A 13,751-nucleotide genomic window follows, 5' to 3' on the forward strand; every position below is an offset into this window, starting at 1 on the left:
TACCCATATTGCCTCAGTGCTCGAATCCTCCATAGTTCCCTCCTTAATCACAGCTGTGATATCATCTCTGACTAGTAATGCAACTCCTCCACCCCTTCTACCTCCCTCTCTATTCCTCCAGAAGCATCTATACCCTGGGATATTCAGTTGCCAGTCCTGCCCTTCCCTCAACCAAGTCTCAGTAATACCAATAACATCATATTCCCAGGTACTAATCCAAGCCCGAAGGGAAAGAACAACAAAATGGGATGTTATAATTTAAGTGCAGAAGGAGGCCATTCAGCCCATTTAAGTGCACTGGTCCTTGGAAAAAGCACCCTATCTAAGCCACATCTCCACCCTCTCCCCGTAACCCAGTAACCCCACCTAACTTTTTGGACACTAAGAACAGTTTAGCATGGCCAATCCACCTAACCTGCCCATCTTTGGGCCGTGGGAGGAATGAATTGGAAAACTCTACCCAAAACGCAGGCACAATGGGCTGAATGTCCATTTATGCTCCGTCATTTAATGATGCTAAACAATATTCATTGAATGCAATTTTCATACAAGCAGGAATCGACCATTTTAGTCCCTCGAGCCTATTCAAGCCTTTCAATGATCATGGCTGTTCTGTGACTACCTCTTAACAGCTGCTACCAGAGGATCCATAGACAACTCCCACAGCAGTCTTAAATCCTTTTCTATTTCTTAATTCTACCCATTAACTCCCTACTGTCTGCTGAGCTGTATCCTTTTTTTAGCATTGAAGGGTTGCCAGCTATCATTACGAATGCTACGCCATCCCCTCTGATATTTTCCCATCTTTTCTCTAGATCTTTATAACCTGATATATTACGTTCCCAGTCCTGCTGTCTTGTACCGTTTCTTAGTCATGGTTACCAAGTCACACCTATCAAGTTGAATTTATGCCTGTAATTGATACAGTTTGTTCCTTGTATTCCCATGCATTTGTATCTAGAATGTTTATTTGGTTAACACATCCTTCTGCTCGAATGTTTCATATAACCCCTGGGTTCAATTCCTTTGCATCCTTTACTTGTAGTGTCTAAAACTTTGACTGTTGCCCTACTCTCTTCCCATGTGTTTATTTTTGAACTCATTTAACTATCTTGTCCACCTGAGCTGCCCTCCTAATTCCATATGCAAATATTTCCAAATTTATACAGCTGACTTTGAAAGTAGGCTTCAAATATGCATATAGAGGTAAGAAAGGATGTGTACTAATGAGGTGAATTTGCATATATAGAAATTCTAATTGAAAAAATCGATACATTCAAACTACTTTTCTATAGCTGAAGGTGCTATGAAATGAAGGTTAACTATAAGGTTTTAATGGTGTTTGTAGGATGGTAGGGGGAGGGAAGTGAAGGTTTTCGGCAAAGGTAAATTTATCAGTCAGAAGAGAAAAGTTAAAGCTGCAGAGTAAATTAGCAATTTGGGGTAAAATCAAGCGTATTGTGTCAGGAAAGAACAGTGTGTTTTATAAGATAATGTATTGGCAACAAAGGCTACCTCTGGGAAAATAGTAAATTGCTAAATTGAAGGTGCTATACCTGAATGCACAAAGTAGATGAATGAAAGGCACAAATAGCAATTAAGTAGGTTTGCTCTAGTACCCATTGTAGCGTGTAGGTTGTAGCGTGATCAAGGTTGGGGACTAGGGTAGTTGATTTTTAGAAAAGTTTGGGTAATTGATGGCAAAGATAGTAGCAAGGACAAAGGATCTTAACCCAGAAAAACTGGATATGAAATCATTCTGAAGAAATGACAAAAGGCTCATCACAATTTTAATGGAATTTCATACTCACTTTGAAAGAGATGTATGGTTAAGCCCAAAACAATTTTAAAAAACACTCGGTGAAAGGCCTGAATTTGTTGCCCATTCCTAATTTGCCCTTGAAAGGGTTGGTGAGCTCCCTTCTTGAATCACTGCAATTCATCCAGTGTGTATATACCCACTGTGCTACTAGGGAGGAAAATTCCAGGATTTTGACCCTGCGACCAGTGAACGAACAGCGGTACAGTTCCAAGTCAGGGTGGTATGTGGCTTGGAGGTGCTGGTGTTTCCATACGTCTGCAGTCCTTTGTCCTTCTAGGCGATAGAGGTTCTGAATTTGGAAGGCGCTGACGAAGGAATGTTTGCAAGTTGCTACAGTGCCTTTTGCATATGGTGCATACTTCTCCCACGTGTGGCTCTGGAGGAAAGCCGAGCTATAAGGTGGTGGATGGTGTGCAAGTCATTCAGGTTGCTTTGTCCCGGGTGGTGTTGAGCTTCTTGAGTGTTGGAGCCGCACAACTCCAGGCAAATAGAAAGGATTCTAATACACTCCTTACTTGAGGACAGAAGAAATAGAAGCAGGAGCAAGCTATTTGGCCCCTCAAGCCTGATCCAAGATTCAATAAGGTCACGTTCATCTGATTGTGGTGATAACTTTCATGCTTACCCCCCATAATCCTGGAGTTTCTTGTAAACCAAAAATCTGTCTAATTGAATCTTAAATAGAATTCAATAGCCCCGCCATCATTGCTGAATAGGACAGAGAGGTCCCCCCCCCCCCCCCCCCTTGAGACAGCCCATAGTTCCAGATTTCTGAACAAGGGAAAACCACATTTCTGCATTTACCCTACCAAGCCCCACCAGAACCATGGATGTTTCACTAAAATCACCTCTCATTCACCTCTCTTGTAGATGGTGGACAGACGTGGGGAGTCAAGAGGTGAATTACTGCAGAATTCTCAACCTCTGACCAGCTCCTGATCTGCTCTTGCAGCCACAGTGTTTATATGGCAGGTCCAGCTCAGTTTCTGGACAATGAAAACTGCCAGGATGTTGATGGGGATTCAGCGATGGCAATATTGTTCAATATCACGGCGAGCTGTTTAGATTCACTCTTGTTGGAGATGGTCGTTGCCTGGAACTTGTGTTAACCTGCCACTTAGCCCAAGCCTGAATGTTGTCCAGGTCTTATTGAATCAATAGATTTTTGGGCATGAAGGAACTCAAAGCATACATGGCGATAGCACAAGAAAGTAAATTAACTTAGTTGAGGTATGATCTTATTGAATGTGAAGCAGGCTGCGGGGGTATATGGCCTGCTTCTGCCCTATTTCTTGCTGCCTTCTGTTAATCTATTTAATCAATTAAATTGGACTGAATGTGTGTGGCAAGTCCATATTTGCTCCATTTATGAAATCTGAAGCATTAACAACCTACCGTTAACATATGTACATGTAAACTGTGCCATTATAAATAGGCTTTCTTCTGAGATTAATATATACTGATAATTTACTGTAATTTTTAAACCCATTGGTTTACTCAGTAGTAAATAAGGAATATTATATTGATGGTCTAAGTTTACTGTTTTCTTCAAAAGCAAAGCTAATTTCCAAGGTAGCTGTCTGATTCCATATCTTTGAAATCTGGATAACCTGCAGTTAAGTGCTTGAGACTGGAGCCACAATCGCGTATACTTTTGCGTTCATCTTGTATGAGGTTTAAATTAGTTTCCCTGAATTCATGTGGTTGAACGTACTTTGCCTTATGTGATGAGTAATTTGTGCAGTTGCTGTTTGTGCATTTATTTATCACTCTGAAAATGGTTCATTACCTGGAATGTTTTGAAATGAGTTTGACTTAATAAGATGCCATATAAATGCGTGCTATTATAAATTAATCCTCCATGAATGAGACCGATGAGGAGAAAAAGAACAACAACGTTGCAGCCTTTGAAAATGTTGCTTTGTTTTGAATTTTCAGCCTAATTCGGTGATTTTCAAACTTTTATCCTGCGGAAACCCCTTTTGTAAAATATTAAATTGTGCAAAACCTCAACCCCTCCACAGCCGCCCACCCTGCGAAAAATACAAATCTTCCACGGATTTTCTCCCTTGCCTGAATGATCTTGGAAGTATAAAATGTGTTTTTCTTATGAAGGTTTGAGGTTGCTGTTTGCTCGAAAATCACCACGATTGTGCACCCTGGTTTTGGACACCCTTGATCACCAATGCATGTGAAGACATATTTAATATAATCCATCATCGTACTTTCTTAATAAGCAACTTGCCCGGACCATTGAGATAATTTGACTCAGATTTTCGTACTTTGGATCTGGTGAAACACTGGCTGGCTTCCCCGTATCTTTGCATTTCCCGTCTTCAGCTACTTGTCCATTAAGAGTCGTAACACAGTTCAAACAAAATATAACACACTGAGAACGCAAACAAGCAACTCGTAAATGATGATGTTTACTCACGGGAGCAAAACACATGACCGAAAGTCATCAAAATCGGTGCTCCATTTTGGAGGCTGATGATTCCTCCAGGGAGTGCAGACAGAGCCAAGCTTCTGTCACCACAGACAGCCTGTCTGTACAGCAGTGGGGGAAGAGGAAGAGCGATAATAATAGCTGATTCTATAGTCAGGGGAACAGATAGGCGCTACTGTGGCTGTCAACGTGACTACAGGATGCTGTGTTACCTCCCTGGTGCCACAATCCGAGGATGTCACTAAAAGGCTGTAGGGGATCCTGAAGGGGGAGGATGATGAAGCAGAGGTCATGGAACATTGGTACCAATGACATGGGTAGAGAGAGAGATGAGGTCTTGCATCAAAAATTCTGGGAGCTTAGGTAGTAGACTAAAACAATGTTTTCCAAACTTTTTTTCCGGGGACCCATTTTTGCCAACCGGCCGACCTACGTGACCCACCATTTTCTCTTGCCTTGTTTGCTGCTGACAAAATGGAGGAAATGGTTTTGGGTCCCTTTGGCCCTCGTGCATGCTCCTCCAATGTAACCTATTGGATGAAGTTGAAGCTTTCCGGTGTCGGAAAGTATGGAGTCTCCATCTGTCCAAAATTAAGCTCCACAGCATACTTGTGGCACAGAACATGCAGAAACAAGGCTCTGTCAGCGAGACTATCTTTTCCCAATCTTAAATGCGACACCCAGATCCTGACCATTCTTGGGAGTAAGAGACTTCCAATTCATCAGCATCAAATTTCAGAAAGCAACCAATCACATCATTCTCCCCATTCTTTTGCAGCCGGCTTTTAACAGTGAACAAAGAACTAGGAGCAGGAATAAGCCACCTGGCCCCTCGAGCCTCCTCCACCATTCAGTAAGATCATGGCTGATGTTTTTATGGACTCACTCCACTTAACCTGCCCGCTCGCCATAACCCTCAATTTCTTTACCATTCAAAAATCTATCTATCTGTACCTTAAAAACCTCCAACAAGCCTCAACTTCACTGGGCAGTGAATTCCACAGATTTACAACCAGTTGGGCGAAGAGGTTTCTCCTCAACTCAGACCTAAATCTGCTACCCCTTGTTTTGAGGCTGTGCCCTCTAGTTTTAGTTTCACCCGCCAGTGGCAACAACCCCCCTGCTTCTATCTTAACTATTCAGTCATAATTTTATATGTTATATGCTCCTATCGGATCCCCCCATCATTCTTCTAAATTCCAATGAATATAGTCCCAGTCTATTCAGTCTCTCCTCATAAGCCAATCCTCTCAACTCCGGATTCAACCTAGTGAATCTCCTCTGCCCCCCCTCATCCAGTGCCAGCACATCCTTTCTCAAGTAAGGAAACTATTGGAGAAAACTCTGAAGGTGAAGGACAGCAGGACCTATCTCCACTTGGAGAGACAAAGTTTGATCAGGGATAGTTGGCATGACTTTGTCAGAGGGAGGTCATTGCCTAACAAATTTGATTGAATGTTTTGAGGAGATGACCAGGTGTGTAGATGAGGGAAGTGCAGTTGATGTAGTTTATGTGGATTTAAGCAAAGCCTTTGACAAGGTTCCACAGGGGAGACTTTTAAAGAAGGCAAATGCCCATAGGATACAGGATAATTTGATACGGTGGATTCAAAATTGGCTTTGTTGTAGGAAACGGGGTGATGTCAGACCGCTGCTCATGTGACTTGTGTCCAGTGTCGTACCATCGGGTTCTGTGCGGGGTCCCGTATTATTGGTCATTTATATAAATGGCATATATGACTATGCGGGGAGGTAGGATCTGTAAGTTTGCCGATGGCACAAAGATTGGCCATGTGGTTAACAGTCAGGTTGAATGTCTTGGTTATAGGAAGATATAGGCGGGGTGGTTAAATGGGCAGAGAAGTGGCAGATGGAATTTAACCCTGGAAAGTGTGAGGCGATAAACTTTTGGAAGGAGTAATTTGCTAAGGAAGTATTCAATAAATGGCATGACACTGGGAAGTTCAGAGGAATAAAGGAACCTTGACGTGTTTGTCCATAGATCTCTGAAGGCGGGAGGGCCGGTTAATAGGGTGGTGAAAATGGGCATATGGGTTACTTGTCTTTATCAATCGAGGCATAGATTAGAAAAGCAGGGTGGTTACATTGAAGTTGCATAGATCCTTGTTGAGGCCACAGATGGAGTACTGTGTGCATTCCTGGTTGTCACATTACAGAAACGACATGATTGCACTGGAAGGGATGTGTGAAGATTCAACAGGATGTTGCCTGGGATGAAACATTTTAAGTTATGGAGAGATTGGATAGACTTGGGTTGTTTTCATTGGAGCAGAGACGACTGAGGGGTGCCCTGATTGAGGTGTACAAGATTGAGGGGTTTGGACAGGGTGGATAGGGCACTGTGACTCGGAGAGTGACTGAGGACTGACTAACTGAAGGACTGCACTGCTGCTACATTGGCTCCAGTGATCTAGGCTTTGGTCATCAAAGCACCAAAATCAAAGAGAAAATGCTGGAAAATCTCCGCAGGTCTGGCAGCATCTGTAGGGAGAGAAAAGAGCTCATGTTTGAGTCCAGGTGACCCTTTGTCAAAGCTATAATATAGAGAAAGTGGGAAATATTAAAACGAGTGAGAATGAAAGATGAGTCATAGCCACAGAAACCCAGGGAAACCGGGTGCTAATGGCCACAGATACCATGGGGAAAGAGTGTTAATGACAGTCCCCAGAGAGAACAGAAGGTGTGAAAGGCTAACATCAGAGGGTAAACTGTGACAGATGTAGATGTGGGGGGAGGGGAAGGGGGAAGCAAAGGGGAGAAAGGATAAGGAAAAGTGGATAAGATGGTGGGGAGGCGGGGGGGGGGGGGGGGGGTCAAATGTCTATAAAGAAAGACAAGAGAGAAAGAAATGGTTAAAGACAGTTAAAATGAAATAGGATGAAAACAAATGGCCGAGATGGGGTAGAGCTGATCATTTGAAGTTCTTGAATTCAATGTTGACCGGAAGGCTGTGTGTGCCTAACCGGGCATGGGAGCAGGGCCTTGTGTTAAAATGGCAAGCAACAGGAAGGTCAGGGTCCTGAATGCGCTCAGACCGAAGATGCTCAGCAAAGTGATCACCCAGTCTGCGTTTGGTCTCTTCGATATAGTGGAGACCACATTGGGAGCAGCGAATGCAATAGACCAGTTTCACTTGCACCTCTTTCAATCTGGTCTATTTCACCATGGTTTCTATGGCCATTAGCACCCCGCTTACCCTGGGTTTCTGTGGCTATGATCCATCTGTCATTCTCACTCCACAGTATAAATATTTCCCACTTTCTCTGTATTATAGCTTTGACAAAGACACATCTGGACTCGAAACATTAAACTCGAAACGTTAACTCTTTTCTCTCCCTACAGAAGCTGCCCAGACCTGCTGAGAATTTTGAGCATTTTCTCTTTCGTTTCAGATTCCAGCATCCGCAGTAATTTGCTTTTATAAAGCACCAAAATAGTTGTCTATCTCTTATTGAGTGCGTTCGCTCATTTGGTGGGCGTAAAACTGATAGCTGTTTCCGAATCACACAAATAAAAGCAAAGCAGCTTAGTTGTGCCGGTGATCCTTTCACTTGGCTTGTGCTGCCACGGTTGTGTTTAATTGACTATTTATTCATACGTGGACCAAATTAATTGTCCGCCAATTCCTACATACTTGTGAAATATAGTGGCGGCGCAGTGGTTAGCATTGCTGTCTCCCGGCGCCGAGGTCCCAGGTTCGATCCCGGGTCTGGGTCGCTGTCCGTGTGGAGTTTGCACATTCTCCCCGTGTCTGCGTGGGTTTCGCCCCCACAACCCAAAAATGTGCAGAGTAGGTGGATTGGCCACGCTAAATTGCCCCTTAATTGGAAAAAATAATTGGGTAGTCTAAATTTATATAAAAAAAAAAAAATGTTCGCGTGGGTTTCACCCCCACCACCCAAAGATGTGCAGGGTAGGTGGATTGGCCACGCTAAATTGCACCTTAATTGGGAGAAATAAATTGGGTACTCTAAATTTATTTTAAAAAATACTTGTGAAATATGCGCCGATTGATTTCCTGTAAATTTGCAGTTTCAGTCCTCAGGCTCTTTTGCTTTACCCATTACGGAGTTTTTCCCAAGAACCCCCTGAAAGGGGGGTTTGCAAACCACAGTTTGGAAACACTGGCCTATTTTCATAACCATTCATTCACTAGGCATTCCGTTTCAGAGACGATCTCCACATGCTCATCAGTTTAAATGTCCTGGAATCGGTTTTAAATTTGAATCGATGCAATCAACATTTCTTCCCCTGCCAGTTTTCTTCTCCGTTATTTCTCTTCTTGCCAAGCAGAGTGCCTCGTGGTGATGCACAGTGCCGCAGGCACAATGAATCCTCTTGTTCCTCACCTGAATGAGCATTCTTTGTGTGTAAGCTTCAGTAGAGCGTGTTGGCAAGATTGTTCACAGCTGAGCCTAAATGTGTCCTTGCCCAACATCTACGTGCTTGCATTTTCCAGCAGGTGTCACTGTATAGTGACTGGGTGTGGAAACTGCTCACTTTCTCCTTCATAGCCTGGGGTAATGAAGCCAATTATAATACCCTCATAACTGTATTGTCTGCTGAGAAGCGATATATCTTTCTGGACTGTGCGATTCAGTTTTACCCTTTATTCTGGGACTGGAAGGATCCAGTTGTCGTGATCCATGCATGTACCAGCAACTTGGGTAGAAATAGGAAAGAGGTTCTGCATAGGGAGTGAGGAGCTAGGCACTAAATCAGAAATTAGAACTTCATAAATTATAACTTCTAGATTATAGCCTGAGCTGCATTCAAATTGGTATGGGGGATGTAAAATTAGAGAGATGAAGATGTGACTCAAAGACTGGTGTGAGAGAAATGGGTTTTGGTTTGTAGGGCAGTGCCACCAGTACCGGGTAAAATGGGAGACTGTTGAGTTGGAACTGTCTGCACCTGAACTCGGCTTGGGCCAGTATAACCAGGGAAATAGGGCTTTAATCTAAATAGTGGGGGCAAGAGATCAAATGTGGAAAGATGTGTTACATCAAAGAGTAGAGGCCAGTTAAGAGAGGAAAATATTTGCCCCAACAGTGGAATAGATGTTACAACGTTAACAAAAAGTCAAAACTGAAGACCCTGGCTGAAATTTTCCCGCTGTTCTCGCTGGCGGGAGCTTCTGGTGAACCCCCTGCTGGGAGTTTCCCAGTGGCAGGGGGTGTGCTTAGAATGGGAAACCCTGTTGCCGGTGGCGGGTCGAGAAGATTCCGCCATCGGCCAATGATGGGCCACATCGGCCATGAAACACACCGCGGGGGCATGCAGAAAATCCAGCCCCCTTTATCTGGGTGTGCGTAGCATTCATAACAAAGTAAACAAAACGCATTGAAGTAAATGAATATGTTCTGAGTGGCATTATGAAATCATGGTTGCTTTGACTAGGATTGGGTCCTGATTATTGAGGGCGTTTGACATTCAAGAAGAATAGGAAGCTAGGTAAAGGTGGAGCGATTGCACTGTCAATCCGGGGTGGTATTGGTGCAATAGTTAGAGAGCTACTTGGTTGAGGAGATCAGTATGTAGAATCGGTTTGGGTGGAGATGAGGAATAGTAGGGGAAAGAAGTCAATAGAGGGAGTGGTTTACAGGCCTACTAACAGTAATCGCAATGTAGGTCAAAGTAGACGAGAAGAAATATTGGTGGAGCCTGTCGTAAAGGCACGGCAATAGTCATGGTTGACTTTAATTGACATAAAAACGGGAAAAATCAGATGAAACCTGGAATGAGGAGTTCATAGAATTCTTTCGAGATAGTTTCTTAGAAAAGCACATTCTGGAATCAGCCAGAGAGCAGGTTATATTCCGCTTGATATTATGTAATGTGACAGAATTAATTAATGACCTCACAATGAAGGCACAAGATTTTAATATCAGTATCTTCATATTTATGGCTGTTTTATTTACAAGAACCACATTTTGATCTTTCCCAGTGATATCTATTCTTTGTACTCCTCACCTCAGTCTTTCCTGTTTCCTTGAAGCAGTGTCCCGCAATGAATGCAGGTTCACAATTGTTGGCAGATCTCCAGTATCTCTTATGAGTAACTATCTTTCATGCGTGACCCTGGACAGTCGACGTTTGTAGAAGGGAGGACATCACAGGCATATATGATCCTGTCCTCACTCAATGTTGACAGAAATTCAGTGCACCAGAGGCTCCTGGATAGTCAATAAGAACAGGAAAACTAGATGATTTATTTTCCATCCTTTGGGGCAACGTTAGTGTCACCAACACTGCCTTGAATCAGGACAGATTGGGTTAGCAAATGTGGCGCAGGTCCCGAAAGTTGGCCAGTTGGCAAAAGTGGGCCCCGGGGGGAGAAAACGTTTGATAACCAGTGTTGTAGTGTATAAGTCAGGAAGCTAGAATGCAGATTCAACCAGTAATCAAGAAGGCTATTGGAATGCCATCATTTTTTTAAGAGAGAAATTGAACATAAAAGGAAGGATTTTATGCTTCAGTTATACAGGACATTTGTGAGACGATTTCTCGAATACTGTGCGCAGTTTGGTCTCTTTATTTAATAATAATCTTTATTGACACAAGTAGGCTTACATCAACACTGCAATGAAGTTACTGTGAAAAGCTCCTAGTCGCCACATTCTATCGCCTGTTTGGGTACACAGAAGGAGAATTCAGAATATCCAATTCACCTAACAGCACGTCTTTCGGGACTTGTGGGAGGAAACCGGAACATCCGGTGGAAACCCAAGCAGACACGGGGAGAACATGTGGACTCTGCACAGGCAGTGACCCAAGCCGGGTATCGAACCTGGGACCCTGGAACTGTGAAGCAACAGTGCTAACCATTTAAGGAAGGATGTAAATGTGTTTCAGGTGATTCAGAGGAGGTTATTAGATTGATACCTCGAATGAGCGAGTTGTCTTGTGTGGAAAGGTTAGGTAGACTGTGCTTCTTTCCGTTGGAGTTTAGAAGAATTGAGGGGTGACTTATTTGAAGTATACGAGATATGGTCTTGACAAGATGGATGTGGAAAGGATCTTTCCTATTCTGGATGAGTTCAGAACTAGGAGGCACTGCCCTTCTAGGACAGAGGTGAGGAGAAACGAGGGAATGTGGAACTCGGAAACACAAACATTTGAGCTTTGATCTTATTGAATGGTGGAGCAGGCTCAAGAGGCTGAATGGCGTCTCCATTTCGGATGTTCTCTGAGGTGTTCAATGACTCGGACAATTGTTTTGTCTGCCAGTTGTGCTCCTGTTTTGAAAGAATCTTAGCTTAAGGGTGGTACGGTGGTTAGCACTGCTGCCTCACGCTGCCACGGTTCCCTGTGGAGTTAATTATATTTCAGCTTGGTACAGTAATATTGTTTCTGGGTAGAACTACGGCATCTGGCATTTTTCAGAAAGCAGGTCACTGCAGTTCTGAGCTGAATAATGCTGTGTCCAGAAGTCGAGCAGTTTTACTCTCCCTCCAGTTCAGTTAAAAAGTCTTTAAAGCAGTGCAGACTTGTCTGAGAACAGTGGGGAAGTTGAAACAAGCTGAGAAGCCATTTCTGAAGAGATACAGCCAGAGTTTCTGCATGGATCTGACAGGAGTCAGATCTTTTCTTTAAAGAAGGGTTGAAAGATATCTCTTTCTCAAATAACATCTCTCGAAAGCAAGTATTCCTATATGCCATTGGTATTACAGTGGATTGAATGCTGAGATGTTTTTTATTCTTGTTTAAATGGCAATAAAGATAGCAGAAGGGTATTGTATTCATTATTGAGTAGTATTGTCAGCTACTTTCTTGTGATGTTAAAGATTTTAATACTGTGTTATTAATAAAGTTTGTTTTAATATTCCATATCCCAATTCCTTTATGCATCCACTCCTGAAGTGAGGTATCCTTTCCTCACAGTCTTACTAAAATAAAATATTGGGGTTTCTGTCCCTTATCTTAGCCACTGTTGGGGTCTGGTCTGGGATTGTAATACCGGGGCTTCATCTAGAATTTTACAAAGGGGACCAGGATAATTCTTCCATTGTCCTGGATCACATTTTGTTTTATTCATCGTGTGGCTATTCTTGAACTGTTTTAAAAAGGGCCTTACTGGTTGCAAATTTGAGGTAAAATTGCCAGTGGAACAGTGATGACACCACACAAGTAATTTATTGGCTATAAAGGACTCTGTGAACCCTACTATATAAAATGTAGATTTATTTTTACAAGCCTGTTTTGGGAGACCTTGAATGCCATTTGTTGGCGACCCTTTGACTATCTTTGGAAAATTATAATTAAATGATTCAAGATGGGCAAGTTTTGTTCCACACTTGATCAATACAAATTTCTAATGTGTATGTATTCAGTCCCTGCTCAACAGGTTAAAGATGAGCATGAGTATTATATTTGTCAAGTATGTTGTAAATGTAGTAGTCCTTTATCATGGTTTTAAAGTATGGAAACAGAAATGTCAATATTAGAGGTTTTTAGACTCCTGAAGATGCTTACACCACTTCAACATGTGCCGTGATTGACTAAGAATGCTGGACTGTGTAATGTGCCATGAAATAAATTTTGCCACTTGAATAACATTTTTCGAATGGGAAATGGTATTTAAGAGGTGTGGTGGAAGGAGCCAGCTATTTATAATGTGGGAGAAGGCGGTGAAAATGATTCACAGCAAATGTGGTTATCTACAGAGTAAAATAAACGTTTTTACACTTTATCCTATTTAATTTAAAATGTCTTGCAGGCAAAAAAAATTAAACTGCCCAGTGATTCATGAGGAACAAAACAGTGCTTAGCCGTCTCAAAAAATTTAAACTGTGATTTAGAATTAGGCTGACAGAAGAAGGTTTTGTGAGACTTCGGTTAGCAGCTATTTCTCTAATGTCTTATAATTACATCTAGGTTCCTTACTTTTCTTTGTGCGTTTAAAAAAAAAAAATCCAATCTTCTGGATTTTATTGAGTCTCATTTTTAAAAATTGGATATTAAAAAAAAGCGGTTCTGCCAGAGTTAATTGCTGTTCAGCATATAATGTTTGAATTTGGGTCATTCTGACAGGAAATTGATGAAGCCTGTAAGCGGATAAAGCGTGAAATTGATGACCTAGGTCCTGAAGTTGGAGATATCAAAATCATTCCACTTTATTCCACGCTGCCACCCCAACAGCAGCAGAGGATATTTGAGCCTCCGCCCCCCAAAAAAACAAGCGGAGCCATAGGAAGAAAGGTATGGTAGTTTTGACCTTTTCGAATAGTCCTCTTGAGTTAGTGATCCTGATATACTGTGTCTGGAAGCACTGGAATGCATTATTTAGCACCGAACATTATGCAGCACTTAATTAGAACGGTTATTTAAGTTCGAAAACCACTTGAGTGATCTCTTCTGTTTCGTTCTCAAGAGTTTTATATTTTGTCATGTATTGTGCCATAATGTTCCTGTGAAACCTCTTGAGATGTTTTATTATGTTAAAGGCATTCTATAAATACA

The 13,751-nt window shown here is 42.3% G+C and overlaps 1 protein-coding gene across 1 annotated transcript in view; it reads left to right on the forward strand.

Annotated features, from left to right (window-relative positions):
- Positions 1-13,751, forward strand: part of dhx15 (DEAH (Asp-Glu-Ala-His) box helicase 15) — a 158,773-nt gene that overhangs the window by 76,308 nt on the left and 68,714 nt on the right. The window contains 1 exon segment of the mRNA XM_038791481.1: positions 13,323-13,490. Within this exon segment, the coding sequence (XP_038647409.1) occupies positions 13,323-13,490 (168 nt within the window).

This window comes from Scyliorhinus canicula, chromosome 3 (assembly GCF_902713615.1).
Source record: "Scyliorhinus canicula chromosome 3, sScyCan1.1, whole genome shotgun sequence".
Classification (NCBI taxonomy): Eukaryota; Metazoa; Chordata; class Chondrichthyes; order Carcharhiniformes; family Scyliorhinidae; genus Scyliorhinus; species Scyliorhinus canicula.